The sequence below is a fragment of the Orycteropus afer genome, unplaced genomic scaffold (assembly GCF_000298275.1).
Source record: "Orycteropus afer afer isolate SDZICR_OR568_19922 unplaced genomic scaffold, OryAfe1.0 scaffold00488, whole genome shotgun sequence".
NCBI lineage: Eukaryota > Metazoa > Chordata > Mammalia > Tubulidentata > Orycteropodidae > Orycteropus > Orycteropus afer.
In genome coordinates this window covers 1,073,345-1,095,842 of record NW_006922075.1, presented here as the reverse complement: position 1 = coordinate 1,095,842, position 22,498 = coordinate 1,073,345, and the positions used below count along the sequence as shown (strand labels likewise).

The following is a 22,498-nucleotide window of genomic DNA, read 5'->3' as shown; positions in this document are numbered from 1 at the left end:
ACCACTATAGAGAAAACTATAAAGATGTATACTAAAAATTATTAAACACACTAATAAGAGATACATCATGTTTATGAATGAAAAGAATGAAATTCTTAAAAAGGAAATTCTCTTATATATGTAACTTAATAATGGATTAATATTCTGAATGTATAAAGGATATCTGGAAATCAGAAACAAAAAATGGGCAAAGGCTATGAACAGCAATTCACAGAAGAGGAACCACGAATGAGTAATACCAAAAACCAAAAAACCAAACCCAATGCCATCAAGCTGATTCTGACTCATAGTGACCCTATAAGGCAGAGTAGAACTGCCTCATCTTTCTCCTGTGGAGCAGCTGATGGGTTTGAACCACTGACATTTCGGTTAGCATTCAAGCCCTTTAATTACTGAGCCATCAAGGCTCCTTTAATGAATATACACAAAAAATATTTGTTCAACTTTAATACTAAATACAAAAATGCAAATTTTCTAAACAATGAGATATACCTTTAAAACTACTGGGTTGGTAAAAATTTAGAAGGCTGACCATACCAAGTGCTGGTATGGCAACTGTCATCTACTACTGACAGGATCTTTAAATTGATCACTTTGCAGAGCAGTCTAGATATTACATAACAAATCCACTACTAGCTTCAAGCCACAGAGAAATGTCCACATGTGTGCGCAGAAATACTCACTGTAGCACTATTTTTGACAGCAAAAAACTGGAAATTATTTAGATAGAAAGCAGAATAGAGAGATCGTAGAATAGACATGCAATGAAATAATATTTAGCATTGAAAATAAATAAATGACATAGAGTAGTGGATCAACATGAACACTTCTGAAATAAGCAAGCTGCAGAATAACACATATAGTGTGAGATTATTTACATTAAGTTTAAAAAGTTGGGGAAAATATATGTATTGTTTATACATGGGAAAACATACAGAGAGAGTTCTCGTAAGGTGGCAGAAGAGCCAGATAAACTACACAGATCCTCTTCTACAAGAAAAAGGGAACCAATTAACACTGATACAGAAGTCAATCCTGGAGCCCTGAACTTTAAAATAAAGAATACAGAAGTGGACTAACCTCCAACTAGTAGAAGAACCTGCATGAAAACACCGAAAAAGGAGACACACTGAGCTGCAGTCTGTCAGTGATCCTGACAGCACGGACAGCTTGGATATTGCCAAGTGGTGTTAGGACTTAAGAATTAACCTAAAAATTGACCCTGGGTGACTTCTCAGGCCCCTCTCAGGGACCCATGAACCTTGCCCAGGTCCCCTTTTGGGACCTGTAAACCTCGCCTGGGAGTACAGAATAAAAACTTCTCTTTAACCCCACTTTTGTGCGTCGTCTTCTCCTTGCTGCGACCTTACATCTGGTGCCGAAACCCGGGGTGGGGGGTGGGGGGAGTGTGGTGCAAGTAGTATCTGTTGGCACAGAGTGCTGCACCCCCACCTCCCTTTCCTCCTCCTTTTCACGGATCAGGAACCTCCAGCCGCCATCATCCAACACCGGTGAGTTTCCCATTTTGACTCATTTCCCAATCCTGGGCACCTAGATCCCAAGTCCCGATTCCTGTTCCAGAGTCTTCTGTCCCTTTCATTCCAGAAATTGCTGGCGCCGCATCAGAGACTCTCCTGTTTCAAAGACAGAGGCATCCTAGGAAGGCCTTGGGTCCCCTGTCTTTCCATGGCATAGCCATTCCAGACTAAGGGCTACCGCGGAGACGTCCACTGTTTTCTTCCAGTCTCCATTTCTGGGATTCTGGCAAAGTGGCTGGGATGCTGGTCCTGTGACAGAATCTTTCCATCGGGACTTAAGGGATCATGAGTAACCAGAATTCCAAACCAGATCCAACTACTCCTCTGGGGTGTCTCCTACTCAATCTTCATGCCCTGGGGCTGGCTCAGGACTTACGTTCCAAACACCTAATTTTCTATTGCACTACTGCTTGGCCTCAATACTCACTGGATAATAATTCTCGGTGGCCTGAGCAAGGAACTTCCGATTTTAATATCCTCACTGAACTTGATAATTTCTGCCACCGCACTGGCAAATGGCCGGAGGTTCCCTACATCCAAGCTTTCTTTTACCTGTGCTCCCGTCTCTCTCTCTTTTCTCTGCTTTACTTGCAATACCACCCAAATTCTCCTAACTCACGAAACTCCTATTCAAACCCCCTCTGAAGACTCCTCAACCCCTCTCAATTCCCCTACCCTGGAGTCTCTAGGGTTAGAGTCCCCTTTGGCCAGGTTAGGTAGGGTAGAGGGTTCGAGTCCCTCTAGCAGCTCTAGTAGAGAGTTCACATTTGGTTTCGTGGGGGTTGGTGTCTGTCTGTGTGACTGTTTAGTGTGAATGATATACGTGAATTTCCAAGATGAAAAGTCACGGAATTTGAATAGGCCTGAAGTTGCATTCCGTGTGAGGTCGGATTGGCATAACTGTGTGGCTTAGCCCTCTGCTCTGGGGTTTATATGGAGACACTTTAGCCAAAGACCCACTGAAACCTTCTAAGAAGGGCGGACGACCAGGCATCAGAGAGGTCCTCAGAACTTGTCTTTTGTGTGCACCACTGTCACTATGGGAGGTACCCCCAGTAAATCCACTGTGTTAGAATTTTGTTGTTGTTATGTGCCGTCGAGTCGCCGGACTCATAGTGACCCCTCCTCCTTGGGTTTCCGAGGCAGTATCACTATGGAAGTAGGATTGCGCAACCTTCCTTCCCAGGAGTGGCTGGTGGGTTTGAACCGCCAGCCTTCTGTTAGCAGTCAAGTGCTTTGGCCACTATGCTACCAGAGCTCCTTGTGTTAGATACATGATCAAAATTTTTCCAAAGGGATTTAAAGAAGATTATGGTGTTAGCCTCAATCCATCTAGGTTAAGAATCTTTTATGAGATCCATCCACCAGAGCACCCGACTTACTCTTTTTCTGACCCACCTGAATCTCTTTCATCCCCACCTCATAGACCACCCCCTTATTCAGGACAGGCACTTTCATCTCCACCTCCTGTTAACCCCACTTGCACCCTCTCCATCACCCCCACCTTCCTTTTCACTCACATCTCCAGACACCACTTCCCCAGAGTCCTTTTTTACCCTTCCCGGTGAGCAGCTACACCAGTTCTCAAAAGCTCCTTCTCTGTCCCTTACGTGAAGTGGCTGACTTTGAAGGTGTTGCCCGTGTCCATATTCCTTTCTCCCTCACCAACTTATCTCAGATTAAAAAAAGTCTGGGTTCCCTTTCTCACAACACCAGCACCTACATTACGGAATTTCGTTACCTCTCTCAAGCGTATGACCTAACCCTGGCATGACATTTATGTCATCCTTTCTTCCACTTTAAACTCTAATGAAAGGGAGCAGGTTCTTGGGGCTGCTCAGGAGCATGCCAACCAAACCCATTTAACTGACCCTACCATGCCAGTGGGTCCAGAAGCCGTTCCTGGGCAGGACTGCAGATGGGAATACCAACTAGACACCCAATCTGGGCGGAATGGCCGCACTCGCAGGGACAAAATGCCCCAGTGCCTCCTAGTGGGCTTGCAGTCTATCTCACATAAAGCTGTTAATTTTGATAAACTGCAAGAGATTACTCAACTCTCTAACGAAAACCCAGCAGCTTTTCTTAATTGCCTCACTGAGGCCCTTACACAATATACTCTCTTAGACCCAACTTCCCCGGCAGGAGCTACTGTTTTAGCTACTCACTTTATCACCCAATCTGCTCCTGATATTAGAAAGAAACTGAAAAAGGCAGAAGAGGGCCCCTAGATTCCCATCCGAGACCTGGTGAATATGGCCTAATTTAAAGTTTTTAACACTCAGGAGGAACAGGCTGAGGCAGATAGGGAATCCCACACTTGCCAGAAGGCCAATTTGCAAGCCCAAGCCTTAGTGGCAGCCCTGAGGCCAGCACCTACTCGACCAGCTAGAAACAACCTACCAACTGGAGCCTGCTTTAAATGCGGAGAGGAAGGCCACTGAGCCAAACATTGCCCGAACCCACGACAACCTTCCAGACCTTGTCCAGCGTGCGGTCAAAAGGGACACTGGAAGAGTGACTGTCCCTCGGTGCCAAGACACGGAGAGCCAGTCCCTCCAATCCCTGACCCGCAGTTGACTGTTCTGGGTCTGGCAGCTGAAGACTGAAGCAGCCCCTACTCGCACTCTCGCCGAACCCAGAGTAACACTCAAGGTAGCGGGTAAGTTGACGTCCTTCTTGGTCAATATGGGGGCTACCTATTCTGTCTCACCTTCCTTCCCGGGACAATTATACCCCTCCCTGGTCTCAGTGATGGGAATTGACGGATACCCCTCCAAACCCCAGGTAACAGGTCCTGTCACATGCTTCACAGACAACAGAATTATTACACATTCCTTTCTAGTAATGCCTACCTGCCCCACCCCACTTTTAGGAAGAGACCTTCTTTTTAAGTTAGGGGTCACCCTACACTGGGCTCAGGACCCCTCAGAACTACTTCTACTACCATTAATCTCTACTCCACCCTGCACACCGAACCCTCCTTTACCTCCTGATTTAGTGGATCCCATTGTGTGGGACATTTCTACTCCTACTATTGCTACCCACCACTCACCTGTTATTATTCATTTAAAAGACCCCTCACATTTTCTCTCTAGACCCCAATTTCCCATCTCCCTGACACACAGGCAAGGACTGAAAACTCTCATTCAACGCCTTTTATCTAAAGGTCTTTAATTCCTACACATTCACCCTATTAATATTCCCATTCTACCTGTAAAGAAATCTGATGGCTCATACCGTTTAGTGCAAGATTTGCGCCTTATTAAATGAAGCTGTAATACCTCTACACCCTGTTGTTTCTAACCCTTACACACTACTTTCTCACATCCCACTGTCTACTACTTACTTCTCTGTACTAGATCTTAAAGATATTTTCTTTACCATTCTACTTGATCCAACTTGTTATCAGACAGAAATTATAATATCCATTACTCCCAAATCAGTATCTTCTAATTGGTTCCCTTATGCCTGTTTTACATACGATCAATCCTCTGCAGGTTGTATATATCGCCCTTCCACCTATGGTGGATGCTGTTACTGGTCATGTATGAGATATGATGCCTTTGAAGGTGCCAGGTCTGGATATTTAAGAGCGAGGGACATGGGTCTGAAACATTTTTTAGTAAAGACAGTAACCTGTATCTCCGCATTCGTGACCCTTGGGACACCAGATGGGTGTCAGGGGTCGAGGACAAACTGTAAAATTCAAGTTCTAACTCTCTACCCTCAGGAACCATCTACATAGCACAGGAATGTGTTCCGACCCTCAACACCTCCATACATGTCTCCACTAGTATCTCCCAGGCAGAACAGACCCTAAGGAACAACTCCTAGACACACCCCGAACAGTTCCAGTTTCTTCCTGGATACAGATCATTCAACACATCCTATCCTTCCTCAATTATTCCCACGCCTTACCCAGTATTTCGTACTGTTGCCTTTGTGTTTCACTTCAACGACCCTTACTTGTGGCTGTACTAATTAATTCCGCCCAACCAGCACCGACATCCACACCTAACCCACTACTTCATTACAGGTACCCCTTTGGGAACCTGACACTGTCAATCATACTCAGCCCTCCTGGATTTGTTTCCTTACCAACAATATCATACCTGTATTTTCAGAACAAACTCCCTGCTCACAAAACATATCTATCAGCTCCCAAACAACCTCAGCACCCAGAACGTGCTTTTGGTGCAATGGAATCCTACTTAAATGTATAAATAACACCATCCCAAGCCCTTGTTTTCCAGTAACAATAGTTCCCCAACTTACAGTATATGGAAAATCCGAACTCTCCTGGCTATTACCAAAACCAAGAACCAAACGAGCCGCCTTTTCACCTGTCATAGTGGGACTCAGCTTAGCTTCTGCCTTCACTGCAACCAGACTAGCAGGAGGGGCATTGGGTCACAGCATAACGTCAGCTCAAGATTTCCAAAACCAATTAGAAATAACTAGAAACCACTGAAGATTCTTTAGCTTCTCTCCAATGACAGCTAACCTCTCTGGCCCAAGTTACTTTACAGAATCGAAGAGCCTTGGACCTATTAATGGCAGAAAAAGGTGGAACCTGCCTCTTTCTTAAAGAAGAATACTGCTATTACATCAACAAAACCAGTCTAGTGGAACAAAACGTCAATACACTGACTTGACTGAGTGAAGAATTACGTAATAGACACCAAACAGGAACCTCACCATTTGAATGGCTCCAATCGTCACTAACAGCCTGGTTACTACCCCTTATAGGATCTCTTGTACTAATAAGTCTTTTTCTTTTTGCTCCTTGCCTCCTTAGATTCCTCCAAAACAGACTCAAAGAAATGTCCAGAGTAACTGTCAAACAGTTACTCCTATACCTGTACACTCGCCTACCGACTGACCCGATCCCCATGGACTCTGGCCTATAACCCTACTCTGACCCTTTCCAGCAGGAAGTAGCCAGAACGATAACATTGCCTTTTTATCACCAAAAAGGCCAGATTGTCAGGCGGGAATGCGGTGCCAGTCAGGCGGGTAAAAGATTGAACAGGAAGAAGCTACAAAAAGGCCAACCCGGATGCAGCTTCCACCTGATTGGTTCTCGCCTTATTTTGAACCAGCACAGGTCCTCCCCCCTCCTTTAATGACTATGTTAATGAGGTGCTTTCACCCGATTGGTTCCCGTCTTTTTCCCTCTGCCCCCACTCAGCTATGCCCCAACTCCGCTATGCAACTATATAAACCTCTCCCCCCGTCTGGGCGGCACGACTTCTCGGGCCCTTTTCAGGGACCCATGAACCTTGCCCAGGAGTGCAGAATAAAAACTTCTCTTTAACACCCCCCTCTTCAAAAATTGACCCTGCTAGCTAGAGGCTGCACAGAGGATTGCACTGGTGGGTGGTGAATAAAAGGGGAAGCAGCGAAGAGGAAGACAGGCCGAGTTGTGGATTGTTGCCTGTCTGGAGGATGCAGGCATTTTGAATGTTTACAAGCGGTTCAACCCTTTAGGATATTTAAAGTAACAGCATTCTCCCAGATTCCAGGGACTTAAGAATAGGCTTCACTTGCCAGGAACTGCAAGGGCATTCCAGACGTCAATGACTAGAAATGTGTGATATTCCCCTGGTTACTCTTATATCCAACACCCTCTTGGTAAACAGAGGTGTGGCCATCCCTCACTCCCACCCATTTTCTGGGCCAGCAAGATTTCCATCCCAGTCTGTGTGCTTAGACAGAGCCTGAGTGCTCTGCCCAGCTCTGATTTTTTTCCTTTTTTAAAGTTTGTTTTTGCCTTTTTAAAAATTATTATTTTTTGTCCTTTTTATTATTATTCTTTATTCTTCTCTTCCCAGGTTCTAGTTTTCAGCTTTTTCTCTCTTTCCTGTTGTAGGGTCCCATTTTTTTCCCTCATAGTTAACCCCCATTCCTGGTTTTTCTTTGTGTATTCCTCCCATTTTTTTCTTCATCATGCTGGCATGGTGCCTAAGGCATCTGACTGCTAGCCAGAAGGCTAGAGGTTCAAACCCACCAGCCATTCCTCAGAAGGAAGGTTGGGCAACCTACTTCCATAGTGATACCACCTCAGAAACCCAGGGAGGGGTCGATATGAGTCGGATCCGATTCGATGGCGGTGTGTTGCACTCTGTGCGTATGCTTCCACTCTACCTCTTTTCTCTCACTGTCCCCTCCCTAGATATGGCATAACCCCCCCCCCTTTTTGGTGATTGCTTCTGTGTGTTTATGCAGTGTGTTTTTTGTCTACATGCTTTTATTTTTTGATGGTTTTTCAATTGTGTTTTTCTCTAACCAAACAGGAGACAGCAACCTTGCTCATTCTGCAGCTCCACTTACTGAGAGCCAACATTTCCTTCTACACAACTGGCCAATGATACACAACCACCAAGAAGAGCCTAATTCACCCTTAACTGCTCTTCACAAACAGTTAACAGAGATCTAAATAATGTCACAATGTCTTGGACCATCATAGTCCACACAAAGAAGCAGGATAAAGTGGTAGAAGGATAAAGTGGTAGAAACAAGGGAGCAGGATACAGACCCAGAACACACCACTGAGGAAGAAGCAGCATTGGAACTTCTTGAGAAGAAATTCAAAAGAATTATATTTAAGTATCTTCAAAGGACTAAAAGACAGATCAAGGAAAAAAAACACTGACAAAATTAAGGAAAACACAGGAAAAACCCTAGAACAACTTCGAAAGACAATACAAGACAAAAATGACAAAATAAATGAAAAATTAGAAATGACACAAAATCTACAGATAGAAATCCAGAAGATTTCTGGATAGTAGATTTTCAGAAATAGGTAATAAATTGAAAGGGCAAAGAATCAGAATACAATCAAAGGAAGACAGAATTAATGAGATGGAAGACAAATACCTGAATACTTCTTTGGAAAGGAATCAATCAGAAAAAAGATCAGAACAAAATGAAGATAGCATAAGGTTCATGTGAGATACCATCAAAAGGAGTAACTTATGTGTCAATGGAATTCCAGAACAGGAAGAGAAAAACAAAACCACTGAGAAAATTGTTCAAGATTTGTTGGAAGAGAACTTCTCTGATATGATGAAACATGAGAATATATCCATTCAGGAAGTCCAACAAACCCCAAACATGATAAACCCCCAAAAGAAAATCACCAAGACATATTAGCAAACTCATAAAAACCAAAGACAAAAAAGAATCCTGAAAGCAGCATGGGAAAAACAAAAAGTTACCTAAAAAGGACAACCACTAAGAATAAGCTTTGATTTCTCGGCAGAAACCATGCAGGCAGAAGGCAATGGTGTGGTATATATAAAACTCTGAAAGAGAAAAATTTCCAACCAAGAATTATATACCCTGCAAAACTGTCCCTCAAATATGATGGTGAAATTGGGACATTTCCAGATAAACAGAAATTAAGGGACTCTGCTAAAATCAGACCAACTTACAAGAGATACTAAAGGGAGTCCTTAGAACAGAGACTCAATAATAGCAAACAACAACCGACGATTAATACGACTGAGAAACCAACACAGCTATGGACATATCCAAAGTAAAATTGCTGTTGTTGTTGTTATGTGCCGTCAAGTCGGCCCTGACTCATAGCGACCCCTCCTTGGGTTGCCAAGGCAGTATCACTATGGAAGTAGATTGCCCAACTTTCCTTTTGAGGAGTGGCTGGTGGTTTTGAACCACCAGCCTTCTGGTTAGCAGTCAAGTGCCTTAGGCCAAAGTAAAATAACCTTACAAAATTGTAAACAGGGAATGACATCAATTGGCAAACAAGGAAAACTACAAACCAAAATGAGGGGGAAAAATAGTATAGTTACAGTACTTCTAAATGGTGAGGAAGTCAAGAGAGTTGCAAGATAGAATAGACTGTTCTAAACTTGGGGAAAAAATTATAAATCACAGGGTAACCTCAAAGAAAAATGATAAACCTTCACATCACAATAAAAAAGAGGACAAGCACAAATACTTAGCAAATACTTTAAAACAACAGCAATGAAGGAAATGAAAACACAATTCATTAACATAATAAACTCAGCACAGAAAATTATATGGAACAAAGAAACCAGGAATACCATGAAAAAACACATAACAAAATGATGGTAACCAATTCATACATGTTAATAATTACACTGAATGTCAATGGATTAAATGCACCACTCAAGTACAAAGAGTTGCAGGCTGGATAAAAAAAACATAACCCATCAATATGCTGTCTGCAAGAGACACACCTTAGAGACAAAAACAAAAACAGACAAAAAATCAAAGGTTGGAAAAAGATGTATCAAGCAAATGGCAACCAAAAAAGAGCAGGAGTGGCAGTATTAATTTCTGATCAAACTGACTTTAAGAAAAAAACCACCATACGAGACAAGGAAGGACATTATATAATGATTAAAGGATCAATTGAACAAGAATATATAACCATAATAAATATCTATTGATCCAATGACAGAGCCCCAAAATACATAAATCAGACTTTAAAAGAGTTGTAAAGGAAAATAGATAACTCCACAGGCATAGTAGGAAACTTTAATACATCACTTTCAATGAAAGATAGAACAACTGGAAAAAAACTCAACAAAGACTCAGAGGAGCTAAAAAAATACAATCCACCAACTGGACCTTATAGACATCTACAGAGTACTTCACCTAACAACAGCCCAGTACACATTCTTTTACAGTGCACATGGAACATTCTCCAGGATAGACCATATGATAGGCCATAACACAAGCCTTAATAAATTTAAAAACATTGAAATACTGGAAAGCATCTTCTCAGATCACAATACCATCAAACTAGAAATCAATATTAGGAAGATCAATGGAAAAAGAGGAAACACATGGAAAGTGAACAACATCCTCCTTACGAAAGAATGTGTAAGAGAAGAAATAAAAAATGAAAATCAAAAATTCCTTGAATCAAACGAGAATGAAAACACAACATACCAAAATCTTTGGGATATAGCAAAAGCAGTGATTAGAGGCCAAAAGAGCCAAAATCAATACTTTAAACCAACAACTCTAACAATTAGAAAAAGAACAGCAAGGAAAGCCTACAGTCACCAGAAGTAAGGAAATAATCAAGATTCAAGCAGAAATCAATGAAACAGAAGATAGAAAGAGAAAAAAAATCAACAAGACTACAAGTCGGTTTTTTTAAAAAGATTAATAAAATTGAAAAACCACTGACAAATTTAACAAAGGAAAAGAGGGAGAGAATACAAATAACACAAATAAGAAATGAAACGGGAGACATCACAACAGAACCAGCTGAAATAAAAAGGATAATATTAGGATATTATGAAGAACTGTACTCTTAACAAATTTGAAAATCTAGAATGGGCAGATTTCTAAAAACACACTACTTACCTAAGCTAACATTGACTGAGGTGGAAAAGCTGAACAAATCTATAACAAAAGAAGAAATGAACAGGTCATAAAATAATTACCATTAAAAAAAAAAAAAAAAAACCCTGGCCCAGATGGTTTCACTGGAGAATTCTACTGAACGTTCAGACACCAATTCTACTCAAACTATTCTACAACACAGAAAAGGATGTAATCTTCCTTAATTCATTTTATAAAGTAAGCATAACTTTGATACCAAAACCAAGCAAAGACATCACTCAAAAGAAAAACTATACACCAATATCCTTCATGAATATAGATGCAAAAATATTCAACAAATTCCTAGCCAATAGACTCCAACAACATATCAAGAAAATAATTCATTATGAACAAGTGGAGTTCATATCAGGTATGCAAGGATGGTTCAACATTAGAAAAACAATCAACATCATCCACCACATAAATAAAACAAAGGAAAAGAACCACATGACCATATCAATTGATGCAGAAAAGGCATCTGATAAAATCCAACACCCATTCCTGATCAAAACTCTCAGCAAAATAGGAATAGAAGGGACATTCCTCAACATACTAAAAGGCATCTATGCAAAACCAACAGCCAACATTATTCTCAATGGAGAGAGACTGAAACCATTCCCCTTGATAACAGGAAGTAGACAAAGTTGCCCTCTATCACCACTTCTATTGAACATTGTACTGGAAGTCCTAGCCAGGGCCATAAGGCAAGAAAGGGAAATCAAAGGCATCCAAATTGGTAAGGAAGAAGTCAAACTATCCCTATTTGCTAATGATATAATCCTCTTCCTAGGAAACCCAAGAGACTCAGTAAAAAATCTGAAACTAATTGAGAGATTTTGCATAATCGTAGGATACTAGATCAACATCCCAAAATCAGTTGGATTTCTCTACATCAGCAAAGAGATTGCTGAAAATGAAATAAGGAAATCAATACAATTTACAATTAAAAAAACCAACAACAACTAAAAATCCCATTGCTGTCGAGTCAGATCTGACTCATAGTGACCCCTCTTGGGCTTCTGAGGCGGTATTACTATGGAAGTAGATTGCCCCACCTTCCTTCCGAGGAGTGGCTGATGGGTTTGAACCGCCAGCCTTCTGGTTAACAGTCAAATGCCTTAGGCACTACACCAACAGAGCTCCTCCTCAATTTACAATAGCTACCAAAAAAAAAAAAAAAGCTACCAAAAAAATAAAATTCTCGGAAATAAATCTTAACAGGGAAACAAAAGACCTGTACAAAGAAGACTACTTCAAGAAACCCTAAGATCTATATAAATGGAAGAACATAACCATGTTCGTGGACAGGAAGATTGAACATTGTGAAAATACCAGTTCTACCCAAATCAATCTATACATGCAATGCAATTCCAATCCAGATCCCATCAACATTCTTTAAAGATATGGAAAAACCAATCACTAACTTTACATGGAAAGGAAAGAGACCTTGGATAAGCAAAGCATTATTGAAGAAGAACAAAGTAGGAGTTCTCCCACTGCCAGATATCAAAACCTACTATACAGCAACAGTAGTCAAAACTGCCTGGTATTGATACAACGACAAACACATAGACCAAGGGTATAGAATTGAGAACCCAGAAATAGATCCATCGACCTATGGTCAGCTGATCTTTGACAAAGGGCCGAAATCCATTAAATGGGGAAGAGATTGCCAGTTTAACAAATGGTGCTGGCAAAACTGGATATCCATTTGTACAAAAATGAAACAAGAGCTGTACTTCACACCATACACAAAAACTAACTCCAGATGGACCAAAGACTTAAATGTGAAACCTAAAACTATAAAGTTCCTCAAAGAAAAACTAGTGGCGAATATATGGCATAAATAGACTAACAAGCATAACCCAAACTGCACAAACAATATAAGATAAACTAGATGAATAGGACCGTCTAAGAATTAAGTTTTTATGTGCTTCCAAAGACTTCTCCAAAAGAGTCAAAAGAGAAACTACAGATTGGGAAAAAATATTTGGCAATGACAAGGGACTTATCTCTAGAATTCATAGAAAAGTCCAATACCTCAACAACTGAAAAACAAATAATCCAATTAAAAAATAAGCAGAAGACATGAATAAACACTTCACCAAAGAGGATATTCAGGCGGCTAACAAACATATGAAGAAAGGCTCATCATCATTAGCCATTAGAGAGATGCAAATCAAAACTACAATGAGATACCATCTTGCACTAGCACTAGTAGCAAAGTTCAACAAGACAGAAAATAACAAATGCTGGAGAGGATGCAAAGACAGCGAGACTCTCATACAATGCTGGTAGGATTGTAAAATGATACAATCACTGTGGAAAGCAGTGTGGCAATTCCTTAAAAAGCTGGCACCAGAAATATCATTTGACCCAGCCATTCCATTACTAGGGATATATCCTAAAGAAGTGAGACCCAGGACAAGTACAGATACATGCACACCCATATTCATCGCGGCACTATTTACAATAGCTAAAAGATGGAAACAACCTATGTGCCCATCAAAAGAATGGATAACGAAACTATGGTATGTACTATGCAACAGAACCTTCTAATACTATGCAACCCTAACGAATAACGTAGAATCTGCAAATACCACATAACATTGATGAACTGGGAGGACATCATGCTGAGTGAAATAAGTCAATCATAGGACAAATACTGTATTAATCCATTATTGTAAAAAGTCAAGGAAATGTTATACATAGAAGGAAATTTTCTTTGTTGGTTACTGGGGTGGGAGGGGAGGGGAGGGAATACTGTTAGATAGAGATAAGTTATTGATTTGGGTGAAGAGAAGGACAATGTACCAAATGTGAGTGAGCAATATGGTTGTATTGAGGAAGAGAAAGACATAGAGAGGTACATGAGAGGTACAGACAACAAAGATGAACCTTTTTTCACATACAGTACTATGTTGTCAATGAAGGCAAACATTGATCTACAGGTGGATAGATGGGTGGACAGGCTGAACTAGTAGGTATGTTTATGCAGTGGGAAGCGTGCCCAAGACCATGTATGTTGTTGTTGTTGTTGTTAAGTGCCGCTGAGTCGTTTCCGACTCATAGCGACCCCACGCACAGCAGAACGAAACACTGCCCGATCCCCCGCCAGCCCCACAACCCCCGCTATACTTGATCCCATCATCGCAGCCACCGTATCAATCCATTTCCTTGAAGGCCTCCCCCTCTTTCGTCGACCCTCCACCCTACCAAGCATGACATCCTTCTCCAGGGAATGGTCCCTTCTTACAACATGACCAAAATAGGTGAGACGAAGTCTGGCCATTCTTGCTTCCAAGGAGCATTCTGGCTGCACTTCCTCCAGGACAGATCTGTTAGTTCTTTTAGCAGTCCATGGTACTTTCAGCATTCTCCGCCAGCACCACAACTCAAAAGCATCAACTCTTCTTCCGTCTTCCTTATTCATTGTCCAGCTCTCACATGCATACCAGGCGATTGGAAATATCATGGCTTGTGTCAGGCGCACCTTAGTCCTCAAGGAGATATCCTTGCTCCTTAGCACTTGAAACAGTTCCTTTGCAGTTGACTTTCCCAATGCTACACGTCGTCTAATGTCCTGACTGCTGCTTCCGTTGGCATCGATTGTAGAATCAAGCAACGTGAATTCCTTGACAACCTCAACCTTCTCTCCATTTATTGTGATGCTGCTCATTGGTCCAGTTGTGAGGATTTTTGTTTTCTTTATGTTGAGATGTAATCCATACTGCAGACTGTATTCTTCAACCTCCATCAGTAGGTGCCTTAAGTCATCCTCACTTTCAGCAAGCAAAGTTGTATCATCTGCATATCTCAGGTTGTTAATGATTCTTTCTCCAATCCTGATACCACGTTTTTCTTCATATAGTCCAGCTTCTCGGATTATTTGCTCAGCATATAGATTGAATAAGTGTGGAGACAGAATACAACCCTGACGCACTCCCTTCTTGATTTTAAACCATGTAGTGTTCCCTTGTTCTGTTCGAACGACAGCCTCCTGGTCAAGGTACAGATTCCTCATGAGTACAATCAAGTGCTCAGGGATTCCCATTCTTCTCAATGTTGTCCATAATTTGTCATGATCCACACAATCAAATGCCTTTGCATAGTCAAAGACCATGTATAGGGTTGGCAAATAATGTTTCTACAAGTGTATTTGTATGTTCTTAAGAATTCCTTGGTATAAAGTAGAGCTGACAAGGGACAAGGTTGTAGTCACTTCTTAGCCACAGCCAGCTACTCAGAGGGAGCAAGCAGTTGGAACTGTGGGCTCAGGACCATAGTCACAGGGGACATCAAGCTCAACTGGCATAATATACTACACAAAACATTGTTCAACATCCTATTCTGACAAGTAGCGACTGGGATTTAAAAAGCTGTCAAGTAGCCATCTAGATGCAATGATGGGTCTTTCCTCATCCAGAGCAAAGGAGAGTGAAGAAAACCAAAAAGGCAAGGAAACAATTAGTCCAAGTGAATGATACACCATGTGATCCTAAGCCTATACGACTATGACACCAGAAGAACTAGATGTTGCCCAGCTACCACTGTCAAATACTCAGAGAGGGATCTATGTAGGAGATCCTGGATAGAGTAGGAGAACAATGTGGAACAAAACATAAAATCATTAAAGAAAAAAAAAAGGTCCAGATTTGCTGGTCTGATAGAGCCTGATAGAACCACTGAGACTAAAGCCCTAACTGCTCTTCAGGTTGGGAACTGAACTCATTCCTGTGGCTTCCAGCCAAACAAAAGACTGAACTTTACATTAGATAGATACATTCCTTTGAGAGATCAATCATGGGAGAATATAAGGGCTGTGTATGCACAGGGAGATGGTTCAGGGGGCAGGAGTGCATGGGAGGGAAGGACACAGGGAAGACGTAACTATGGGGAGGAAGTGTTGGGGGAGCTGCTGCATTGTGGGAAACTGCAGTCAATGTCATGAGATAAAGTGTACACGAACTGCTGTATGGAAAGTGAATTTGCTCTGTAAACTTTCAACCAAATTACATTAAAAAAAAAAAAAAAAAATCAGCACAAAGCCAGGAAAAAAAAACAACGTACAGAGAGCAAAACATTCATGGCAATGAAAAACATAAAAAGCTACCTCTGGGATACATTTACTATAAAAAAAGAAAAAGAAAAACATTACTTCTGGGGAAAAGAGGAAGAACAGAATTAAGGAAGGGTACACATAGCTTCAAAAGTCTCTTTAATGCTTTATTTCAAAGGAAGGGAGATGGTAGGCCCAAAAGCAAGTATGGCCAAACAGTAAGATCTGGCAAAGCTGGATGGTAGGTACTCTACCGATAGTTGTGTGTTTGAACCATTTCATAATTAAAGATGAAAGAAATGCATTGACAAAAATGGAAGTTAATTCATTAAAGTGTTAATAATGACAGTGCTTTGGCTGATTTTTCTTTTTATATTCTAAATTGCCCTATCTGAATATGTTGCTTTCATACCAAAAAAAAAAAAAGTTATTTAAAAAGAAACCAAGAAAAGGAAAATATCCCTAACAATAATAAGAGTTAAAACACTAGCATAAATAACTATTGTACAAATTAGATATACATGAGACACAGGTGGTCAGATGAAGGGAAAAAAATACCATGCCAGGAATATGTACACACATACATAAAGGCATAATGAAAGGGATCACTGAAACCTGAAGACAGTTTTGTTTTTTTTTTAGGTTTTACAAAATTATATTCACACAAAAAAATTCAAACAACACAGAATAAGTACTCTGGTGCAATGGTTATGTGCTTGGCTATTAATTGATAGGTTGGTAGCTGGAACCCACCAAGTGCTCCATGAGAGACAGATCTGGTGATCTGCACCCATTAAAATTATAGTCCAGAAAACACTATGGGGACAGTTCTATTCCATCACATGGGGTTGCTATCAGTGGAAAATCAATTTCAAGGCACCTAACAAATAAGAACATTATAGTATCTGTTCTGGTTACCTGGAGCCACTCTGACAAGAATATACCACAAATGGGATGGCTTGAACAAACAGGAGTTTATTCTTACAATTTGGAGGCTTTAAGTCTGAGTTCAAAGTGCTAGGCTCTAGCGGGTGATTGAAAGCCCCTCAGCCTTGGGCTTCAGCTCTGCCTCCTGCTCCTGGCCCAATGAAGCTAGAGGCTTTTCTTCACTCAGACAGCTGCTGGATGCTGAAACTGACAAGCCCAAGGTTGATAAGTAAAAAGGCACAGTCCCGATGTTACCAAACCACACGGCAGGCCATTAATGCAAGTCCATTGAAAGTCCCAAGGTCAGCAGAGCATGGCAGGCTGCTGAACAACAGCACGGCTACATGCAGGGTTCAATCAAGTGTGCCATAAGCTGGAGACCATTCCCAAAGCTATCTCTTATATATGGGAAGCAGGCTACATACCCAAAGCAGCTACTCAGCTGCTCACAGTAGGTTCCACCATGTAGTTGATTACCAGTCTCATCATGGGGAGTACTACATCCAGCTGCCCAGCCACTCAACCAGGCCAAGCCAAGTTGACACAAAAACATAACCACCACAGTATCTTAATCCACCTGACCTATCTTAAAGTTTATGTATTTCTCAAGGAATGCACAACCATATATACTCAGGTCTTAATAGCATATATAATGTAAAAACAAACCAGTTATTGATGTGACTCTGACTCATGGTGACCCCACGTGTGTCAGAGTATAACTGTTCTCCACGGCTGATTTTTCAGAAGTAGATGACCAGTTTTTCTTCTGAGGTACCTCTTAGTGAACTAAAACCTCCAATACTTCAATTGGCAGATGAGTGCATTAACTGTTTGCACTCCCTAGGGACTCCACACATGTATTTATTCATCATTTTGAATTTTAAACAAAAACTAGGTCTTAATAAACATTGTACAACCTAATATTTTTATTGATTTTTCTGTTGGTGAATACAGATTTACCTCATTTTTTAAAATGGTAAATTAGAAAGTATTTCTCTGTGATAGGCTATTACAGATACTGCTCAGTGAACACCCTTCAATACCTGAGTTAGTATTTCTATAAGATAGCTACCCAAAAGGAAATTGCCAGATCAAAAGGAATGTTTTCAATTTTGATAGCTACTGGAAAACTACTTTCATAAAGGTTCTACAAATCTCCATTTCAATCAAAGTACACGAGAACATGCCTTTTTCTACCATTTTGGCCAATACTGGATATAATAATTTTCTATAAAATTGTTGTCACTCAGACACAAACAGCGTATTGTTTTAGTTTTATTTTCCTGATTACTAGGAAGGCCACATGAGAAACCAGGGACAGGAGAGATAACTATGATTGTAGACCAAAGGACAGCAGAGAGAAATGAAAAAGTGAAAGTACATCTGAAGAACAAGGAAAGATTTAATTTGGTTAAAATGCCAGGAATGTAAAGATCATGCAGAGTTTCTGAAAGACTTTGAATACTAACTTAAATAACAACTAGACTTCTTTTCCTGCAGGTTATGAGACTCCCTTGAAATGTTTAAAGTAAAGAAAGTAGTAACATGATTAGAAGCTTTGCTTCATAAAATTAATTTAGGAGCAGTGTATAAACTTTCAGGGGGAAAAACTGGCAGGGAGGAGACCAATCATGGGCTAGAATCCAGATCAGAGATCAAGTAAACATAACTACAAGAAGAATTAGAAAGAGAGAAGAGAGTCATCAGAAATTTATTATTTACAGAGTCAAGATCAAGAAAACTGGCAAGTAATTAGATAAGAGAAGGAATAATTATACTTACGTTGACAGCTGAAGAAATGTTGACTACTTTGTGAACAAAACTATACAGAAATGTTTACAAAAATAATGCATGAAAAAATACAAATGAATTTGATGAATCATTTTAATAACAAATCAAAACAAGGAAACACTTTTCTTGAGTACCTGAGAGATCACTGCTTTCAATTCGTCGGAGATCTGAATCAGCCCAAAAGAGCTTGCCCAACCTGCTATCAAGGGCTAACGCAATTGGTTTACTTAAGCCACTGAAAAAGAGGACCTCCCGTTCTGTCCCATCCAAAGCAGCCCGTTCAATTTTGGGAGACCTTTCTTGAAGATTGGTAAAATACATATACCTGCGGAAAAAGAAGGAAGCAATAAGTTACCAAAGCAAAAAACCATATAAAATGAGAATATTCTTAAGACAAATAGAGACAGAATAGTATTTTAAAAGCTTATTTAAAATTTTAAATGGGTACTTTTACTATTTCAATAATAGTTAAAAAGGGGATACAGATAGAGAGAGAGGGTCTTAAGGAGCTAATTTTAACAGATTAATGAAACAGTATTAAGCACAGGAATTTTTATGCTTTTAAGAGTAACATAATAAATTAAACAGCAGTGGCAAGAGAGCCCTGCATATAAAACTTGAAATTCCTTTTTCTAATTAGTCCATTTAAATAATAATAAGTCGGATATAAATTTTTCTTTCTGTCTAACTTACAGATTTTATCCTTTCCTGTAACTCTTTTGAAGTAAGCTACTTGCTATAATTCAGTGTTATTCATTCAGATACAATTACTAAATGCAAAGCTCTGTACTAAATGAAAGAAGATAAATTAGTTCTTGTCATAAAGGAACCTCAAGTTTAGCAGGGAATTTGGGACTGAAAATAGTTATGTATAAGGTAAACTGGAAAAGGCTAAGTATAACTAGAGAGGCACAGACACAAACGCTAGGTTTTTAGGAGAAAGGGAAATCTCAAGTGGCTGAGGTGGGGTAGATCAAGGAAAATTTCAAGGAGGATATGGTAAGTGAAACCATCCCAGAGGTGCGGGTAGAATTTAGAACTGAAGCAACAGTGACCAAGGAAGGAAATCCTAGACAGTGAAATCAGAGAAAGTACAAACAAGGATACAAAAAAATGCAGGAGTACATTTTTTTGGACATTATCTGGACATTATCAAGCTGTTTACTGCAGCACACGGTGCTTAAAGATCAATCAATAATGGGCTGAAAAGGAAGGGTAAGGACAGTCTCAGATGCAAAGACATCTGATGTCACTTTAGTAACATACCCTTTCTCTGGGTTTACCACAATGGCTCGAGGTCTGTCTTGTTCTCCTTTTAGTACCACTCCAATTGATCGACCATCTAATCTTGTTACATTAATGACGTTGGTGGCCTCACAAGTCCAGTAAATGTAACGGCTATAAATATCAATGCTAAGGTCATAAGGCTGTATTTCTAGGTTCTGATTGGGAACTGAGCTCACAACCACAGTAAAGCCCTAAGGAAAGAAAAAGACAAATACATAGAGAAAATTATACTCCAAGCCAAGGCAGCCCTCGTAACTGCTTATATCTATGTGGTCACACACCTGAGAAGGAATTAAACAAAGGACACTTCTTACTAATATGCATTTTTATGATAACACACTTCTTTGTTAACATGCATCTCAAATGTTCCCTTTGGTTATTATGACATGGACTGGAAGAAAGAACTGTTTTCATACTAGTTGCTCTAAGAATCTGATAGTGCATCGATCAGAAATGGGAATGAGATGGTGGCAGCTGTCTCCTGTGAACTGAAGACAACAATGGCTACATCACAACCTAGTAATACCTCTAGAGCAGATATTCTCAGCTGGACATGATTCTGACTCCTGGGGGCATTTAGCCATGTTTGGAGACATTTTTGATTGTCGCACAACTTTGGGGGTGTAAATGGTATCTAGCAAGTAGAGGCTAAGGATGCTATTAAACATTCCACAATGCACACAACTCCCTCCCCAAAGCAAAGAATGATCCAGATCAAAACATCAAGAGTGCTGAGGTTGAGAAACTCTGCTCTAGGGACAACAGCAATTAGTTAAGGATATAAAAACCAAATCTGTCAATCACTTTTTTCTCAGGTCCTCAAATCTATTTTAAAAAAAGGTATTTACAAAACCAAGTAAAAAGAGAGGCTTTTGTCCATAGTTCATTTACTTGACTTTCTGAGGTCATATATTCCTTCATGAAATTACTGGCTGTATAATCACAGCTGTAATTTCCACCAGTTATCAGCCCATTAGTCCTGGCGTATACAGGGTATGGTGCATCTGACCTATACCTCTATGACTATCCATACTGATCCCTAAATACTTCTCTTTCTTGCTCTTTATTGTGAGATAAGACAGAGAAAAAAAGTAGCCTTACCTCCCTAAATTTTAATGCATTCAAAATCCAACTTAACATCATTGCTACAAGGAAGACAACAAATAATTACTTATAGTAATACCAGTCTGATACTGCTTGACAGCAAAGAATGAATAGCAGTATGTAGAACCATAACTGCTATGTAAGCATAGATAAGATTTATTAATAATATTTTCATTCCCATCCCACAGTCACCAAATAATATTTACAGATTAAAAAAAAAAGAAACTCCACTGAACCAATGGTAACACATACTAGGTGTTTTTCATTTCACCGAGATTTAGTTACATGCTTATCCTCTGAATCTTTTAAATAATAATTAGTGCCGTAACTGTTACTTGCTGAGTCCCTTCTATGTAGCAGGTATTGGTCTATGTGCTTTACATTCCTTTCAGATCAAATGTTTATAAGAATCCTGTAGGCCATAGATCTGGGATTAAAACCAAGGTCTATATGATTTCAATGCTTCCAACACTCCATGAAAATGGAATCATAATGAAAAAATACTATATAAATGGATGAGTGTGAAAGTGACAAAACCATTAGCAATATATGAGCATAAGGTATGCTAATATAATTTTCATTTTTATACCATCATCAAATAATTGTTTACTCAAAGAAAAGGTCATCAGGAGGAAAAAAAAAAACTGCTAGGTACAGAATTCGAGTTTGGACATGCATCCACACCCATAGACATAAGTGGAGAGTTAATACTTAAGTGAAACAGGCAGTTGGTTATTTCAGTTATTATGCAGACATAGATTTCAAACTGAGACTTGAATTACCTACCTGGCTGCCATCTTCTTGGGCCTTTCGGATCATGTTTTGTCGTGAGTCAATCCAGTAGAGTTGCTTGTCCAGTGGGTCATAGTCAATGGCCCGGACATTCCGAAGGCTATGAATAGGAAGGATGATATCAGGGCTCTGTTGCTCATCAATCACCATACGGTTGATGGCACTCTTTTGACTGAAGAGCAGGAAAGTGGTAGGAGCTGAAAGTAGGGGAAAAGCAAATGTGAAATAGTTACTTTAAGTCCTGTATCACCCATAGATCTGACCAGCCTATATGCTCCCATACAAAACAAACACAGATGATGAACAGGTGAGATTGAGGGCAGAATTCTATGGCAAGTCCCTCAAAACTCTTAAGAATAAAGCTAATCAGCACTCTGGTTATCACCACCATTTATGAATTTCCTCAATGATATAGCCACCAGACTATTTTTCTCTATCTTGTACACAAAGATAAGAGACTTAATTTCAGTGAGTCTTATGGACTGAATTGAGCCTCATCCCGCAATATATGTTGATGTAATCCTGTTTAAAAATAGGGTTTCTTTTGTTACGTTAATGCCAGTGTAGGGTGGGTCCTAAAGCGAAACACTTCTGAGTTATAAAAAGACAC

At 40.1% G+C, this 22,498-nt stretch overlaps 1 protein-coding gene across 1 annotated transcript in view; it reads right to left on the bottom strand.

The window, feature by feature from the left end:
* LRP6 (LDL receptor related protein 6) overlaps window positions 1–22,498 on the bottom strand; it is a 255,064-nt gene that overhangs the window by 30,771 nt on the left and 201,795 nt on the right. The window contains exons 14-16 of the mRNA XM_042782839.1: window positions 21,883–22,085; window positions 19,972–20,183; window positions 18,840–19,030 (exon numbers count right to left, since the gene is read on the bottom strand). Of these exons, the coding sequence (XP_042638773.1) occupies window positions 18,840–19,030; window positions 19,972–20,183; window positions 21,883–22,085 (606 nt within the window). The remainder of the gene's footprint in view (window positions 1–18,839; window positions 19,031–19,971; window positions 20,184–21,882; window positions 22,086–22,498) is intronic.